Raw genomic sequence first — 19,328 nt, 5'->3', positions numbered from 1 at the left:
TAGTTCAGGAGTCGTTCCAGGCAGAACCAAGATTTTGTTTTGCACCGACGCCCAATGACTAATAGTAAATTTTCAAGACAACAAGTGGGCTGCTATCATAGTCAATAGAATGATCAACTCATATTTTATATAGAACTTTTTTTCTGACTAGCTTTAAATGATATTCATGATTATTTTAGCCATACTTTTAGCATACACAAGACTATCTGAGTCTTATATTTTTATGCTGATTTGAAATGTTTGTTGTTGAACTTTTCAGTACATGTAGCATAACTAAAATAATTTCTAACTGTTTAAAACTAATTGAGAAAACAGGCAAACACTGAAGGAATCGCCTGTTCTCTTATGTCAGAGGAAGATAACCTTGTACATGTTACACATCACTATCTGGGAGAGTTGATAGAATAACTATCTTATTTGGATGTAACTTTTCCTATGTAGCTTCTCTATATCCTTCATTATGTTTGATTTATATACATATTTTGTTTGTATATTAATATATATATTTGGAGTGTGTGCATATTTTGCTACCCTCCAAGGAATTGGCCTAAATAAGATTTTAACATTGCAGAAAACCAGTAGCCTACATGCTTGGTTTAAAATCAGTAGCAGCTTTCTTGAAGACAGTGTAAGCGTTTCAAATTCATCTGGAGACAAACAGTATAGAAATTAAAAATATATGATAAATAAAAACTGTTTTAATACATTTACAGATTTACATAGGTTAACACAGTGATAGACACCACGAATAATTTCAGCATTATTTGTCTTAATCTATTAATGCTGCTCAACCCTGATTATACAATGGTAGTCTTAATTCTGAACGCTCTTGTCATTACTTGCAACATACTTCATGCAAACCTAATACTCTTGTCATCTTATAAATTGGTAGATTTTCCAATTCCATTTATTCAAGCAACAAAGAATTAATGTTACATTTTTATTTGTAGGTTAAATCAATTTTTCTCAAAATATCTAGTGTGAGTGAATTTATGAGATTTATTCTAAGAAACCAAATACTGGGGCAGGAACAACAAAAAATCTGTAAGATTTTAAATGGAAAACCTAGAGCCACTAGCATTAGAACTTGTTGAAGTTTGTTCATTGAAATTTTACCATTTATATCAAAGAGCTCTCTAATAATATTCAATATTGTTCATTCTTGAGACCAGACATCAAATTTATTTACTGACTGGACACATTTTTTTTTTTTCTGTGAGGTCACTACGCCAATTTTATTGTCTAACATTGCATGAAATAGTGGATATACAGGTCAATCATCTTTTACAAGTTTGTCTTATTACTCCAAATGCACTCCTTTGTTTCCATGAAGTGGGACAGGGACACATATTAGCATGGAATTTTACATAATTTGCCATCATTAACTCAAGCCTACAAAGCAAATATTTCTTCAGTACATAATTATGCAAATATGATAAGTCCCATATTAGCTTTTCATCAAATTACCAGAGAGTATGTTTTTATATAGGTAAAGAATACTGTTAGGATTTGTACATGTTCCTTTTAAGTTGTGTGATCAGTTTTCAGAAGTTTGGGTACTTTTCACAAAAGTTTATTCCTCTTAGACAAATGCAAGCGTGATTACAGAGATAATATCTTTTCCATACTTCCTAATATTATTAGCATATAATTAAGATTCTGTTGTGATTTGAAGTTGGTCAGTGTACGTACAATTTTCTCTTTGATTTTTTAAGAAAACTAGAATATAGTTTTCCATGTTAGCCATTTTCATTTTCCATGAGTTAGGATTTGAACATTCAATGCCCAACTTAATTCCTCATGAGTTTTTATTTTTATTATATCTGTGGTAATAACACCAAATAGAATCTCAAGATAATAAAAATGCATTTTAGTACAATAATAACCAATAATACATCATTATTACCAACCTTGGATCTCTAACTACTTGGACATAACTGTATTTTTAAAGAAACCGATTAAAACATTAATAAATACAATAAGTAAACAAGTACAATTGAAAACTGATCACATCATCATGACTTACATCTCCAGTATGATGAATATTTCAAACAAAATCATTTCAATATCGTAGGTGCAAAGAAGTAGAAATAAAAGCAAAGACAATTTCATGTACAAGCATAATAATAGAGTGAATGGGCTAACTCCAATCAAGGAGTTAATAACAATTCTGGGGCATTGTCAAAATCAAATGCCATGCCAAGCTTGGTCTCTTGCTCTCGGGAATACCAAGTAACCTGGATGATCAAATGAGCAAGAACCCAGGCTGACATAATGTTATGTCTCTAAAGACTTCATTCATACATACAGTATATTTTTGGAATCATACATTCAAATAATCATGAGTACAGTAAAATCATTATCAAGAAAGATGTACGTAATGTCATGTTATCTTAGAAATCAGATTTAATCTACCTACTAGACTGTTAGAACTCCACAACCTATTGGCATTTGGTGGCTTTTTTGTAAGGCCTTCCTAAGCTCAGTTCAAGGTGTGCATGATTCTTGAAATTCAGTCAAGTGAAAACTTTGAGTGCATGGGTCATAACTATTCCTTGTGCATAATGGACTCAATATGAGACCAATTTCTTTAATAACATTAATGTTAATTTGGAGAACTCTAAAATAGTGCTTATGATCTTGGACAGTGGTAAGCTCTAAGCATCTATAGTTTGGTCTAGCGGTAAATCTAACCCAACAGATTTAAGATGGAAAAGTTTTCTGCAAGCTGCATACTGCTAATACTGAATGTATTGATTTGTAAATATCTATTCTACATTAATTAATCATAAGCTTGTAGTCTTTGAATATTAATAAACAATGACACTTTCTAATTGAATATCACATATTTAACATCAGCGTATATGGAAAAATTATCATAATTATATTTGTACTATTCAATATTAAGCTTATAATCTCATATACTGTAGGTTTTAAATGATTATGAAAAAAAATGTACCTTGATGTATTCCTATATATATGAAATAAGGATGAGAATAGATATAAATATGCAGTATGAATATCACACTTTAAAGCAATCATGTAAAAAAAAAAATTACTTCTTGATCTAAATACTCCTCCAAAGACCTGTTTGTATTGTACAATAAAATTATCAAAAAACATTTAGCTTATTTTTCTTCTCTCATGTGACCTTGATGAATAAGTATTACATTTAACTAGTGCATATTATTTAACACAGTCAATAGCCCTGCTACTGAGAGCACTCTTTCATCATACAGGATGGCTATTCAAGAGTGCATGGATATTTATTAGGTAGACAAAGCACATCAACTAGTCCTAGACTGTAACATAATCTATTCCAGAGGCATTGAGCGTGTTGGTGAGTGGATGCATGTCCAATATACTGTACATAATAACCTCCAATAACAGCAAGTCTGGATAGATTTTCCTAGATCTCAACGATGTAGACTTATCTGGATGTACTGTATGTCTCTTGTGCTTACCATAACAGATTGCAAAGGAACAGAGAGTTTCTGAACGGTTTGTCATGACATCATCATGAAAAAGAGGCAAGCCGTTTGCTTTTATCTTTGTGAAATAATCAACAAATCTCATTATTCTATAATAAAGACACTCATAATTTATGAACTTATGATAATTTTGGCATCTGGTAATTATATATTGCATAATGCCTCTTCAGCAAATAAACATCATTCAAAAGAGCTTTTTACAGAAAGACCGAATTCCGTCTCCAAGCAATCCGTTTGTCCTAATTGTTGCTGGACGGTAAATATTTCATCATATAACCAATGGCATAAAGATTAACTTAGTGAACTGAACAATATCTATTTGAAATAAACATGGAATGCAAAAGATCCATCCACCAACTACATCATCAACAGCCTTACAACATCATCACCTTAACGCATGAATAAGTTTCCAGCTACCTCAATATGAGTAATATATTCAACCATATGCTTTAAAATTAAATTTTTGCAGAGTAATGAAAATGGAATAAAACACTTAAAAACAGGAAAAAAATATCTTAATATGAAAACTTATCATAAAATAAGGGAAACCATCTAGTGTTCTTTTTTATTGAACTGCCATAATCCTCCGGTAACTTTCTCGGACAAAATTCATACTGAAGAGATGAGTTTATTGTCTTTATATATATATTCATTATACAGATATGCATATACATATATTTAATTTATCATTTAATATTATAAATGAAAATAAAGTAAGTAGATATAATATCCATGCAATACAAAAAATAGTTTTTGATTATATATATATTTATATTTATATATAAATTTCATAATCATATAATCATCTTATCATTTCTGGAGTCATTGTAAGGTAAGCATTTCTGCCATCATTAATCTTAAAGAAGTCTCATCATACCCTGGTTGTCATCATCAATAGCGTCTGTCGAAAATAGGGTATCTCCATTTTATAACTCCGAGAGAACACTTTCTAGTTTGTCGAGGAACATATTGGCATGGTGAGGCTGGAAAATGAGGGCTGGTCTCAGACGAACAGCCTTATCTCCACAGCCTCCAGAATGAATACCTGAAAGGACCAAAAGGGTAGGAAAATAAGGATTGGAAACATATAACAGATACAGAAGTATGATTTTTATGTTCAATAAAATAACTACTCTCCAGATTTTGCTTAATGGAAATTATGTCTCAATAATATTTGTGCAAATACTATTCTGATCTTAACATGGTTGTCACTATTTATCTCTAAAATCATTTTATCATTTCCCAAATAAGACCATTGTAAATATTTCCTTTCAGAGAACCCTTGAAACGATATAAATGACCTAATCGTACAAAAAAAATAAATAATTTTATCTGTTAACTGTGGGGTAATTAATAGATATGTAAGAACTTGATTAATAACTTAAACATGATGTGAAAGGATGTTATATTCATAACCAAAAAACAAAGATCTGGAAGATTTAATCTTAGCACAACAATACAAAAGTAGTGTTGGAACTCTATATCAGTCCAAAACTGAAGCTTTCTTCCAGGGAGGCTAAGGTTTTTTTTTTATCAAAGATGGTAATCTAATAATAATAAAAAAGAATATTTCAAGAAATAAATGCAGGTCTAAACATAAACTAAAGAATCAACGAGTAACACAGACCCTTTAAGGCAGTAAGGTAAATATCTGAAGAATACCTGTATCTAAATTATATGATGGCAAAAGAGATTGAAAAGAGGGTTACAGAGCTATTTTTCAGTCAGGAATGGAAAATCTCAAATCAATTAATGAAACATTATGAAATCCTGATGAAACATTATGAAATCCTGATGAATAATGGGTTAGTTGTAAGAAAAAAAATGAGTAATAGAAAAAGAAAATTGGGCATTTATGACTCAAACACCTGGATCAAAGACAGTATTGGAACCTTATGAAAAGGAGGACAATATCAGAATAATCGTTAAGAGTATCCTGAGACACTGTTACGTCTGTAGAAAATAGACACGAAGGCTTGATGAAGCATTGTCTGTATTAGATACAGTTAGAATATTGGTATATTAGTTACAGCTGATGACGAAGCAAATGGAAATTAATTAAATGACATGCCAGGCGGAGGAGCCAAAATAAAAAAGGGTTTTCAACAACAACCAGAAAACAGAAATGTTATGTAGGCTTAGATAATCTAGAAAACATAAAGGAATAAATAACGATGGAACATGTTCGAAATTTTCTGGAAAGATAGAAAATGGTAACGTGTCAACTGCAAGAAAATGGGAAGGTGTCAACTGCAAGAAAATGGGAAGGTGTCAACAGCAAGACAGTTAAAATCAGTGAAATACTGTTACAAATTTATGCCTTGGAAGAACAGTGTACAGTATTTCTTTTTATTTAATTGCATGAAATGTGCAGAAAATTTGATATACAGTAAGGGAAGATGATGTTTCAGTTTCCTTTCGTGGACCATTGAAGCAGTACTGTATTAACCCTTGGCAGGGCCCCCAAGCCTCAAGCTTCTTTAGGCCCTTCGACATCCCCCGTAGCCACCAACCCCCTGCAAATTTCATTCTCTCCTTTCCTATAATTTATTACAATAATACAGTGCAGTAGTTAACCCTTTGAGTGAAGAAGCATTGTTTGGTAATCTCAGTGTTGTCAGGTGTATGAGGTCAGAGGATAATATATAAAGAATAGTACAGACTATTCTGTGTATGTGTAGATTAGGGGAGGAGGATCCAATGTAGTACTGTCTGGCCACTCAAATTACCCAATACCTCTCTAACGGTAATATCTTGATGAATGGCTGGTGCCTTAGCCAACCTATTACCAAACACTAAAAGAAAAAATTGCATAGGTCCCAACTTTGGGTAGGCCCAAGGCTTCAGCCTTAGAGATAATATGGCACTGCGCGGAAGTAGTTACATGTAGGCCTATAGCAGATCTGATAAAATTATCTATTCTGTTTACTGAGAAAATAAAAGAGTACCAGATTGATCAATAAGATTGGATGATATAATGGTCCTAAAAATCAGAGAATACTCTGTCTCGGGGCAGAACTTTATTGAGTCCAGTGTATAGCAAACAAAAGACAGTTTCTTTCCCCATATCTTTTAACAAGATATGATACTTGTGCTACATGAGGCTGGTAGAAGGGTTTATGTACAATGTTGTAGGAATAGATTTTTGCAAAGGACTTTGTCATAGTTTTCATTTTAATGGATGCTCAAGGAAGATGATGAATTAGACAGTAAAACTATGACATTATGAGTGGCAAGATCAACAGTAATGGCAAGACTAGAAAAATATCATTTGCATGAGGGAACAAAGATTGTAAAGGAATCATGCATGGAATTGATTTATAAATGTTGTTAAGAAAAGAGGACTTAAGTTGGAGATGTGGATAGATGTGAAGTGTATGATGTTTTGAAGGCTTTAGGGTGAAGATTCTCTGAAATACTGACTAACTGAGAACTATGGTGCATATGGAAGAGAGATAAAAGTAGACTATAAGGTGAGGTATGCTGTGGAAATAGGCATGAAAGTATTGGTTACAGGCACAGAATTAAATAGTTTTAAGAGGGATGACATATCCAGTCAATCCAACAGAAATTTAAGACTGAAGTAAAAAAAAATAAAAGGATATGAAAAAAATGAGTTTATGGATAACATATTTTGAGATATGTTTACCCATATCAGATACTTCATCCAAAAAGAGAATTCTTGACCATATGATATATGTTTTCTTGTATGCATTAATATGTACTCCACAAATAAAAAGTAGAAATGAAATGAACATCACAGTTCATAAAAAGGATTATCATTAAAGTAAAATTAAAAACAGTGCAATAAAACAAAAACATTGGTCTTTCATGATATAGCATTTTATCAATTTACTTTGATTCATCTATATCTGATTCGTCTTGATGTAGAGTGCCACAAATGCATAAAATTTTTGGAGGACTTTTCCTGTGATCATCCTATATGGCTAAGCTGACTAATGCTTCTGTATTATAAATCTATTCATATGAATACCCACCTTTCATTTTAAGTTTACCAACGATTGCATCTCGTTTGGCAGCGTCGCTTCCATCAAATGCAATAAAAGTACCTCGTCCTCGGGTTGAATTGATGTGCTGGGGGTATTGCTTCTCTAAGGCATTGAGACCCTGTGAAAGCCAGACAATAGTTATTTGTTATAATATTTATTTCTTAATGAATACCTAAGCTTAGTCATTCTACAAGACTTGTGGTCATTGGAGATATTTCCAAATACTTTAATAAATATGGTCCAATTCTGAAACAAACTAACTTGGAAATACTATACATTTTCACCTTTAAGATATAATAAAGTGTACCTTTAATAAAATTTGTAATTCCATTTTGTTACATGACAGATATTATATGACATCTTTATTCAAACATCAAATTAAGACTCGGGACAAACTTAGAGAACATATAGATATCCTTTGCATACCTTCATTAGTACATCTCCACATTCTTGAACATTTTCCAGAAGATTATCTCTCTTAATAACCCTGACAACCTCCTCCAGCATGATAACCTTTCCGGGATCTCCCATCCACGTGTTGTAGATTCTGTATCCTTGAGTTGGTCTGATTGAAAATGTCAACAATAAGCATAACTTTTTTCAATACTTCAAATATAAATCACAGTATAATCGGGAGTAAACATGAGAATATTTCATAATCATATAATTTTGCGTTATTTCATCTTTCTTTTAGGAATTATACAGCATCTACTAAACCTGATAAAATTTCTTACATTGTACCTCCACAAACTCTCTAAATATAAGATATGATGATATGGTTCAGTGCTGCAATTATTAACCCTATCATATTATGATAGGTTTATGACTAACAATGAATATGAAAGATTGTGGGTAATAAAATTGTCATAAAAAGGTTAATGTATAAAGACAAAGTAAAAACATTTTGTCAATACGAAAAATATGGCGACTAAGGGGGAAAACAAAAGAATCTAGGGTTGCTCACTTAAATAACACAAAATGCTGAAAAAATCTATTAAAGTTATTTCCTTTTCATACATCTAATTCAAATTAATTTTATGTAATCTTTTAGCTTTGAGGCTTGAAAAAGGTGTGATCATGAGATATTAGTTCAAGGAAAATTTTAGAAATGTAAGCTAATTAACGGATGAGAAAGAATGGAATTTAAAATAGATGTATTTTAGCAACCGAATCTTTTTATATTACACTTTAATCCATTCTCATATCCTTCTTTTGGGTGGTCAATAATTTCCATTCTCTCCCATTAAGGTCATCATCATCAGCCGTTAATAGTTCACTACAGAACAAAGTCCTCAGACATGTCCTTCCACTTGCATCTGTTCATGGTCTTTCTATGCCAGTCCACATCCACAAACTTTCTTATTTCGTCTGTCCGTTGTCTTCTTTTATTCGTTTGTTATTCTTAATATCCATCTATTACCTGTCATTCTCATTCTAGGCCCTGTTCATGACCATTTAATTTTCTTACATGTTGTTAGAATATCATCTACTTTAGTTTGCTTCCATATGCATGTTGCTCTTTTTCTGCCTCTTAGTGCTGCTTCTATCACTGCTCCTTCCATAGTTCTTTGAGTTGTAACTAGCTGATGTTCTAAAGCTTTAGTAAGGCTCCAAGTTTCTGATGCATAAGTTACAACTGGTAGAACCACCTGATTAAATACTTTTCTTTTTCGTGAAGGTGACATTTTACATTTCATAATCTGATTTTGTTTACCAAAAGCTCTCCATCCTATACTTATCCTTCTTTAAATTTAGGTCTCGTGTCCTGGAGAAACACTGTCTTTCCTAAGTACTTATATTCATTAACAATCTCTAGACGTTCATCCACAACTTATTTGTTCCCTTTCTCTCTGCATTTTCATTGACCATTATCATGTACATTCTTACATTTCTGCTTTCCCTATTCAAATCTTCTATCTTCTTTTGTAATTCCTCCCATGATTCCCTAAACACAACTATATCATCTGCAAATCTTATGTTGTTAAGGTATTCCCCATTACTATTATTTCTTACATTTTCCTAATCTAGATTAAAAAAAATAAAAACTTCTTCTAAGCATGTTGTGAATAATTTAGGAGAGATGGAGTCTCCCTGTCTAACTTTTCTCAATTGGAATTTCTCACTATCTTTATGTAGTTTTTAGGATTGGTGTACTTCCTACATAGATCTATTCCTTGTCTTTGAAGGCCTCTCATTACCAGTAAGGTAACTTACAGAAATTCTTTCTTGCAGTAATAACCACCAGTGAGCATCTTCTTGCTAAACGTAACAATATCTGGAGCTTCCGGTAAGTTGAAGTGCTCATGGGCCCAGAACTTTCCAGTTGGTCCTCCACCAGTCTGGACTTCATCAATAAGAAGAGCTGATCCATTCTGTTGGATAGTAATAGTACAAAAAGAAATAATTTCAAGAGCACAAAACTATGAAGATGTTCTCTATACATATCAATCTAATTATTCTTTATTACATTAATTACCATTAGTAAGTGTATACTACTTACTCTCTTTGCTATCTGCTGAAGGTTCTGGAAGAACTCAGGTGAAGCGTGGTTGTCTCCACCCTCTGCTTGAATTGGCTCTATGATAATACCGGCAACCGGTGTTCCCTTTTTGTTGTATTGATGAATAAGATCCTCTACCTGTCGGAGATATATGTTGTGCCATTACCTTTGTGGAAAGTTGCATGACTGATGTAGATTACCGGTACTCACACACACACACACACACACACACATATATATATATATATATATATATATATATATATATATATATATATATATATATACATATATTACAAGTAAGTAAATATGTATGAATATAGACAGGCAGATTTATGTATATCCATATACAGATATCCCCGTTTAGACTTGCCGTAGTCTAGCCCATGGCTAGCCGCTCTCACATTGGGCCTAATACAAATATAAAGGATATATATTCCCACACACACACTATATATATATATATATATATATATATATATATATATATATATATATATATATATATGTATATATACTCTAGTTTAGCTGTGTTTGCTTACCATTTCCAGGCACTTTCTGTCTTCCTCTGCATTTTCCCTTGTATGCTCCTCAAGTGGGTATTTGTATTTGGGGAAAGGTGCCATTGGCCAGTCGATTGATGGAATATCTAATTTGTGAATCGCCTTTGAATGAGTGGCCGTTAAGCACCCCATCGTCCTTCCATGAAAAGCACCTTTGAAAGGAGAAAAATTATATATAAGCACAGTTTCTACATGACTGTTCTTGGGCTTCAGTTAAGACTATTGAATGATCACGTTCAGAGATATTTTTGGTAAATGAGGTAATTTAATCAAATTGTGTAGTTATATTTTTGTTTTGCGTTATATTCATATAGGAAAATTCTAGAATTAACTATTTCAATACACGGAAAGTAAATTTCCTCCGTAATATTCCAACCATCAGATACACTTCTCTTAAATTCACGAATTCCATAAAGTTATGAGATTAAGTGTCACTAGGTATAGGTAGATGTTACTTTCACTGAAAATAAAACGCATCTTGTTGAATGCGTGTTTTTTTTTTCTTTTTTTTTTCTTTTTTTTTTACGGAGATACACATCTTAGCGATATTTCCAGATTATTTATAACAATGTAAAGTTCATAAGATTATCCTAACAATGTATAGATGAGTATATCTTCAAGTATTTGAGTATTCGTATAAGCCCTTTATAATTGAACATATGAATTCATATGCTGTATATGAATTATTTTACTTTCAAAATAATTATAACTACCATGAAACTAATATTAGATGAATATTCTCGACAAAAAAAAAGCCTGACATTGAAAGAGAACTTTTTTATTGATAATAATAGAGAGAAGTGTTAAATAATAAAACAAAAACAATCCTCCATCTCTTGGATGGAAGCTGTCGTAGATCTACATGCGCTAACATTGGCCGATATGGGTCTCGCAGCATCTATTGCATGATATCTATGGGAAGCTGTTCGGATAAACATGAGTGGGAAAATTCCCTGGACTGTCAGTATCGATTTCCAGGTTTAAAGTCCACTCATGAATGGCAAAGGCAAGGGACAGTGACATTGCCCTACCAAGCAGGACAATATCCTAGATACTGACCATATATTATGATCGGCGCTCAAGACCGCTCTCCACCCAAGCTATGACCAAGGACGACCAGGCAATGGCTGCTGATGGCTCAGCAGATAGACCTATAGGCTCCCCAAACCTCCCATCCTTAGCTCACAAGGATGGTGAGGTTGCAGTGATCAAAGAAACTAATGAGTTTGAGCGGGACTCGAACCCCAGTTAGGTGTTCACCAGTCAGGGACGTTACCACATCGACCATCATGGTTTCATTAGGCAATACAAAACAGACAGTAAAAGTAGGAAAAGGTCAAGAAATATAAAGCAATAAAAGAATATTTATGACAAATGAATTGAAATTGTGAAGAACAATATTGATAAAAAGCATAGTTTAGAGCAGGTGACAAACGAGGCCTCTTGAAACCTTGGAGAAAAAGGGCAATCGATGGGATATTAGAGCATGAGGATATATATATATATATATATATATAGAGAGAGAGAGAGAGAGAGAGAGAGAGAGAGAGAGAGAGAGAGAGAGAGAGAGAGAGAGAGAGAATATCAGTCTGAGGTCCTTCCTTTCATTCCCTTAATTACATTTATCAAATGTTTACTGTCGAGATTTTTCGCTTATTTTGAGGTGGAAGAAATCAATTATAATGAATATTTGGAAATAGATATGGTGGAAAAATGGAAAATAAAAGGAGCAAGAAAATTGGCGCATTCGTGATGTTAATCATGTTATAAATTTGGATATTCTCACTGCATCTCTTCAATAGATCTTACGCTTGGTGTAAACTACTTACCCATGAAAGAGAGTAATGTATACGGAGGTGATCCCGGCTGTTTGTTGACCATGCAGCTTTCTAATTCCTCTTGGGTGACAGTGGCCCCGGGGCCTCTCTCCTTGTTTCTGTACCACATGTAGATGGCTTTGAAGGCATTCTCGTTGCTGCAGGATCCACAGGCCATCGTGCACAGGTGTTGCAGGCCGGGTGGTGACACCTGTTTGGAGGAGAAGATTAGGTCGTGGTATACAAGTGTGATTATGGTCCTCCTTATTAACGACATTAATGATAAGTTTGATTCCAAAGATACACTTTTCAAAAGTTACGTTTGCGTTATTACAGAGTATTGAGGTAACAGATCCCATCACACTATGAGGAAATGTGACAATTTAAGTCTTATTACAGAATTAATTATAAATCATATCTTGCTTTAATTTATGTTATGCCATTACTACGAAAAATTGTCACTGCTTTATATATCTTATGTAGATGGTCCCTACTAAAGAAACTATTGTTTAATATATATATATATATATATATATATATATATATATATATATATATATATGTATATATATATATATATATATATATATATATATATATACATATATATATATATATATATATATATATATATGTATATATATATATATATGTATATATATATATATATATATATATATATATATATATACATATATATATATATATATATATATATATATATATATCTACTCTATTGTATACTTGTATGAACGACCCGTCAAAAAGAACGGCTAAATATTTACATATGCACACACATGCATTCCCTCTCCCCAAAGTATAACTACTCCCTCCCCCCGCCCTGATCGAAGGATAGGGATAGACCAAGTAGTTATAAGTCTGCTAAAGCCGCTGAGCATATCCGGAAAGATATATATTTATATGTATATATATATATGTATGTATATATATATATATATATATATATATATATATATATATATATATATATATATATATATACACTTGTTCTTCATTATACAAGGGAGATAATAGAAATTAAACAATATTGAATTTTTAGTGCTTGTTAGGGTAACCACATATATCTATGGGGTAACCGCATATACAATACATTCCAGACGCCATCTGGTAAAAGTGGCCATAAACAGCAACGATACGCCAAAACAAATAGAAAAGGGTATGAACACCAGAGACAAAAGAACTGATCTCTCGACCTACCGCCATGAGTGAATTTTTCAGGCGATCTGCCCAGTCTGTCCCAGGAAAGGCGCCTAGGGCAGGGCGGTTGATGAAGGATCTCTGCAGAGTAGGAGTGAAAAAGGTAATTGATTAACTATATTTCTAAATTTGAATTTAACCATACAAACTAAACATTCTCCTTTTGAACTAATTTAGTAATACCGAACATTGGATATATCTACGTTTGATTACTGAAGTTTTATTGAAACTTTGTATTTGTTGACATTTGATTAAAATACATTATTTGGTATGTTCTTGGATATGTATCACTGTTATAGAAAATACAAAAATATGAGGATAATAAACAGACAAACAGTAGGCCTATACTAGAGGCTGGTTTAAAAAAAAAAAAAAAAAAAAGCTTATACAGGTAAAAGAGGCACCTTTACTCTAAGATTAATTTTAGGAACACTAACCACATTATCGGCATTATTGAGCAGTTTAAGTAGGTCCGGATGAGAGTAGCCCAGTGGCATGGATGAGATCTGTGTGTAAACATCCAAGAGGATGTTGCCGTCCACATCGACGATGTAGTTGCCTAAGCTGCGGTTGTAGTCGAGGAAGAGCTGGATGCTGTGGGTCTCCTGTAGGTGGTGAAGCGTTTACGTGTCAACTCGCCATTGGTTGTCACCTCAGCAAGAGTATGACGTCATTCAGAGACGCCTTTACTGTACATTGCCGTAGATGATGTCTCCTTAATCTAGGCTAAATATTCAGGACGTAAAGCAAATTATATACTTTCGTCATTAGTAGATGTTGGGAAATTATTGAACTAGTTGTGGAAAAGTGCTGAAATTAGTTTACATCGTGATTTATTTGGATTCACAGGCAAATACTTTCTCGGGCTGCATTCTTAACTTTAAGTAAAAATATTGTCTAATATAGAATTAGAAATATTTCATGACTACCACGTTCGTCTTGATAATTTTACGACAGATTTGATTTTTGAGATTCGAGTTATTTAAAAAAAAACTTGAATTTGAAACTAGTGTAGCCTTCTTTCAACTAAGTGTGCAGTATTGTTTCCTTAAAAAAAGGTTAATCTATGATACCATAATATATCCAAATCAGTGAATTCGAATTACAATTTTCAATTGTCAATATGATAAGCGTATAAAGCACACCATCCTCTTATCTTTCATCATATGAGCAGCAGGTCACATTTCATTGTGATTTTGATTTTTATGGATAGAAATTGAATAACTTTACCCAATTTACTAGAATTTGCTGCAAATTAAAAAAAAAGATAAGAGGATAATTATGACCTTACCAATGAAACCCATTAAGGCATGTCTGTACAGGGTTTGATATTAAGTTTCATTGACAAATTATGATAGAAAAAGAAATCACAGCCTTCCCGAAGCAGACCTGAATCTGAGATAATTCTTCCAACTTGCTGTTGGAGACTGGCCCTGGAATGCTGTCGGTGACGATCATCGGCCCCGACGGTTCATTGGCGATCAGCGGCCGTTGGTTCGCCAGCTTGGCAGCGGTCTGTTGGCCTCGCACGCTCCCTGAAAAGAATTGTAAACTTGTCAGATGGCACTAAAATTATGACAGACGAATGTTATAGTGTAACCTTATATGTGATTTTGTAAGGTTGGATGAGAAAGAGAGAGTTTTTGGGAAGATAATAATTATAGTTAAAACGTAACTGTGAAATGTTGGAGCATAGATAATTCAAGTCGTTATATACGGACTTTCACTCTAATGGAAAATCAATGTGGGTTTCAGCACAAATCAATATTATATTTATTTCTAGCTTTTACATAGCAATAAATCTATTCAGCGTAAAACTACTGATCATGGTACGCTGGAACATATCTTAAGTTACCGTGAAAAGAAAGAGAACAGACTAAGGCTTTTTGTTTTCTCTCTTTGGTATAGAGGCGGATGCAGTAACATTGGTGACCTTTAAAAACCTCCGATCTCTTCGTGTCCCTATTGTGTTTCCAGATATCAACCTCTATATTAGAAATGGTTGACGTTATGGAATCAAAATATAGAGAACAATATTAAAAATGTTGTGAGTTATTATAATAATAGTAATGACAGTTAACATACCTGTTTACTGATGCTTAAAAAAAAGTTTTTTTCGGATGAAATCTACGCTATATGAATACAAGCTAGGAACATACGCTATTATAAAGTACCATAATGCGTCGCCAGCGGTATCGACATAAGAAAATAGAGGAAGCCAAGCGCCTCCCCATAATTTTGGACTGACTTTGGCGCCAGTGTGTTGCCAGATAGAGGATTTACGAAGAAAATCATGTAAATTTATCAATTTATGATCAGTTACTTTATGATTTATACAGTTTACTATACATTGAAGGGAAGGAGGTAAAATGATGCATATTTGCTGATTAAATTCTCGTAAAGTATAAAAACTTGTGATCTCACTCTGGCGCCAAGAGAAAGACTTAGGACGGAGTAGACTACTACGAAATCTGCGTCACCACCGATAGACTCTCTCTCTCTCTCTCTCTCTCTCTCTCTCTCTCTCTCTCTCTCTCTCTCTCTCTCTCTCTCTCTCTCTCCGTAAGGCGTAACTAATAAATCTGGTTACATTTTATGGAAATAAATAGTGTTTCATACAACAAAGTATTCAAAAGAAAGAAAGCGTAGTGTTGTGACATCAAAGGATACACCACCGGTATTCCGAAAAAAAATTACTGGTAATAGGTCCATAACCAAAGAGATGCTTCATCTAATCGAAAAGCTATGATATAACAAAAACATTAGTGCTTATTTATCTCTGCAGCCTATCAAAGGCCTTAAAATGATAATATTAACGAAGCCACAGGTCAAACACTAACAATCAGTTTGCACGGGAATCTAACCTTTCTTAACCATAACGGCCTCGGTAGTTACCTTTCGTCCATCAGCAGATATTCTACAATAGGTGAAAAGTCAAACACACGCTATTCATTTAATAATGAAAAGACTGGGACCAAAACAGGTTAGATATATCTAACCTCCTTGATTTGAACACTTTATTTCCTTTTCTCACAGGGTTATTTTCCCTGTTGGAGCCCTTGGGCTTATAGCATCCTGCTTTGCCAAGTAGGATTGTAGCTTAGCTAATAATAATAATAATAATAATAATAATAATAATAATAATAATAATAATAATAATAATAATAATAATAATAATAATAATAATAATAAGGATTGGAAACAGCAAAAGAAAGTGAATGGTTGTTGAAGAGGAAAGACAAAGTTGCCTTTTAACTTACAATTACCTCCCAGATTCACAGATCTCGAACCTCGCTATCTGCAACTGGGAAAAAAGCAACTAAATTAAGATTGATCACAGCAATTAGAGATGTGTGTTGAATGTCTTTCCACATTACGAAATACAGAGCTGAAGAGATTTCCAGATGAATGATTAAACCCTAGTATTATAGGATATCTATGTATAATATAACGCCCAAAGCTCTATAGCCTTCTTGGTCTTAACGATAGCAAAGAAGGTAAAGAGATTCAACCGAAGTGAAGCGAAAGATAAGTGACGGATATAAGATTCTGCCTAGGTCTAAGTCTAAAGTTTGTGAACTCTGGGACTGGTGCGTTCGGTTAATCCGAGTTCTACATGTTTATAATCCACAAACTTTGGATTAATCATCCATGTGGAAATCTCTTCAGCTCTCCGTATTTCGTGATGTGGAAAGACAATCTACAAACGTCTCTAATTGCTGTGATCAATCTTAATTTGGTTGCTTTTTAGCAGTTGCAGATAGCTAGCTTCGTGAACTGTGAATCTGGGAAGTAATTGCAAGTTGAAGGGCAACTTTGTCTATCCTCCTTAACAACCATTCACTTCCTTTTCGTCTTTCCTATCCTCATTATTATTATTATTATTATTATTATTATTACTACTACTACTACTAAAAGTTGGAAAAGCAGGATGCTATAAGCCCAAGGGCTCCAACAGGGAAAATACCCCAGTAAGGAAAGGAAATAAAGTGTTCAAGTCAAGGAGGTTAGATATATCCACCGGACTGTCCAAAAGAGGTTAGATTCTCACCTCTTGGTTCTAGTCTTTTCTTTATTAAACGAACAGCAAAAATCTTATATTTATATAACATTGGTTAGGGATATCACTTCTCATTGCAAAAATAGCAATCCAAATCGCTAGAATTTATGAATCAAACTTCAGCTAAATAAATCAGTCAGGTTAATAAATAAAAATCCGAATAAAAATGAGAAACATATGAGAATAATTATGGAAATACGAGGGAACACTGAAGGTTAAATAAATACATACAAGAATTAGATACTCTCTACATATTTCATCTTATCAAGATATTAGTATTTATGTCATATGTATATATATATGTATATATATATATATATATATATATATATACATGTATATATATATATATATATATATATATATATTCATATATATATTATACATACATATATAAATATATATATATATATATATATATATATATATATATATATATATATATATATATATTCATATATATATATATATATATATATATATATATATATATATATTTTTATATATCATACATATATATACACATATAATATATATATATATATATATATATATATATATATATTAAACATATATATATATATATACACATATAATATATATATTTATATATATTAAACGTATATATATATACACATATAATATATATTTATATATATTATACATATATATACACATATAATATATATATATATATATATATATATATATATATACATATATATATATATGCATCATTAAATATGTTTTTTTAAAGTATTATAATAAAATCTCTCTCTACTCCCACTAATAATCCTGTACCTTACAATATATCATTTTAACTTTATTGTCACCCTTGATAAATCCTTTATACAAGACCGCTTCTGTTTCTTATCCTCCCTATCTTCCAACTCTTTGATAATGCTCTCTCTCTCTCTCTCTCTCTCTCTCTCTCTCTCTCTCTCTCTCTCTCTCTCTCTCTCTCTCTCTCTCTCCAGCACCGCCAACTGATTCGTGCCTCTCCATCGCTCCAAAGAGATCAATAGGACCTTTTCAAGGGAGACCTTACTGACCACACCTGCCGGGTAAACCTTTTGCTTCCTCTGTACTTTTGCAAAGTGAAAATAAAATAGAAAATAGCCTCTGAATGGAAATCTACGAATGAATGAAAAAGAGATTTCCTATTGAAATGTATTGAATAGTAACACTATGCACTCTGATAGACTACACTTAATTATGAGCACACATTATACATATACATACATACATATATATATATATATATATATATATATATATATATATATATATATATATATATATATGTGTGTGTGTGTGTGTATATATATATGTATATATATATATACATATATATATATATATATATATATATATGTGTGTGTGTGTGTGTGTGTGTGTGTGTGTGTATCATTAGCCTGATTTTCCAAAACACAATTTCTCTTTAACCTCAAGTTCAATATTATGGAAAGATTATTCCGTTCTTAATTAACACCAACATTTCTTTCCAGACTCAGATAAAAGCAAGTCATGGAACAGAATGTCAATCCAAGGTAACACTCTTGCCAAATCTCCGTGTCAAAAACGCGTAAACGAGACTATATTGACATACCTGCATTTTATACCATTTTATTTATTGACATACTTGCATTGTATTCCATTGTATTCAGAC

General features: G+C 32.5%; 1 protein-coding gene across 1 annotated transcript in view; it reads right to left on the bottom strand.

The window, feature by feature from the left end:
* Positions 1-682: 682 nt before the first annotated feature.
* Positions 683-19,328, bottom strand: part of Gabat (4-aminobutyrate aminotransferase) — a 56,386-nt gene continuing 37,740 nt past the window's right edge. Inside the window, exons 2-11 of the mRNA XM_068375439.1 lie at positions 14,989-15,134; positions 14,037-14,204; positions 13,600-13,680; positions 12,394-12,592; positions 10,544-10,716; positions 10,002-10,139; positions 9,716-9,873; positions 7,928-8,066; positions 7,490-7,619; positions 683-4,536 (exon numbers count right to left, since the gene is read on the bottom strand). Of these exons, the coding sequence (XP_068231540.1) occupies positions 4,418-4,536; positions 7,490-7,619; positions 7,928-8,066; positions 9,716-9,873; positions 10,002-10,139; positions 10,544-10,716; positions 12,394-12,592; positions 13,600-13,680; positions 14,037-14,204; positions 14,989-15,134 (1,451 nt within the window). The 3' untranslated portion in view covers positions 683-4,417. The remainder of the gene's footprint in view (positions 4,537-7,489; positions 7,620-7,927; positions 8,067-9,715; positions 9,874-10,001; positions 10,140-10,543; positions 10,717-12,393; positions 12,593-13,599; positions 13,681-14,036; positions 14,205-14,988; positions 15,135-19,328) is intronic.

Source organism: Palaemon carinicauda, chromosome 6, assembly GCF_036898095.1.
Source record: "Palaemon carinicauda isolate YSFRI2023 chromosome 6, ASM3689809v2, whole genome shotgun sequence".
In the NCBI taxonomy this organism is placed as follows: Eukaryota; Metazoa; Arthropoda; class Malacostraca; order Decapoda; family Palaemonidae; genus Palaemon; species Palaemon carinicauda.
This window is presented reverse-complemented; position numbering and strand designations above follow the sequence as displayed.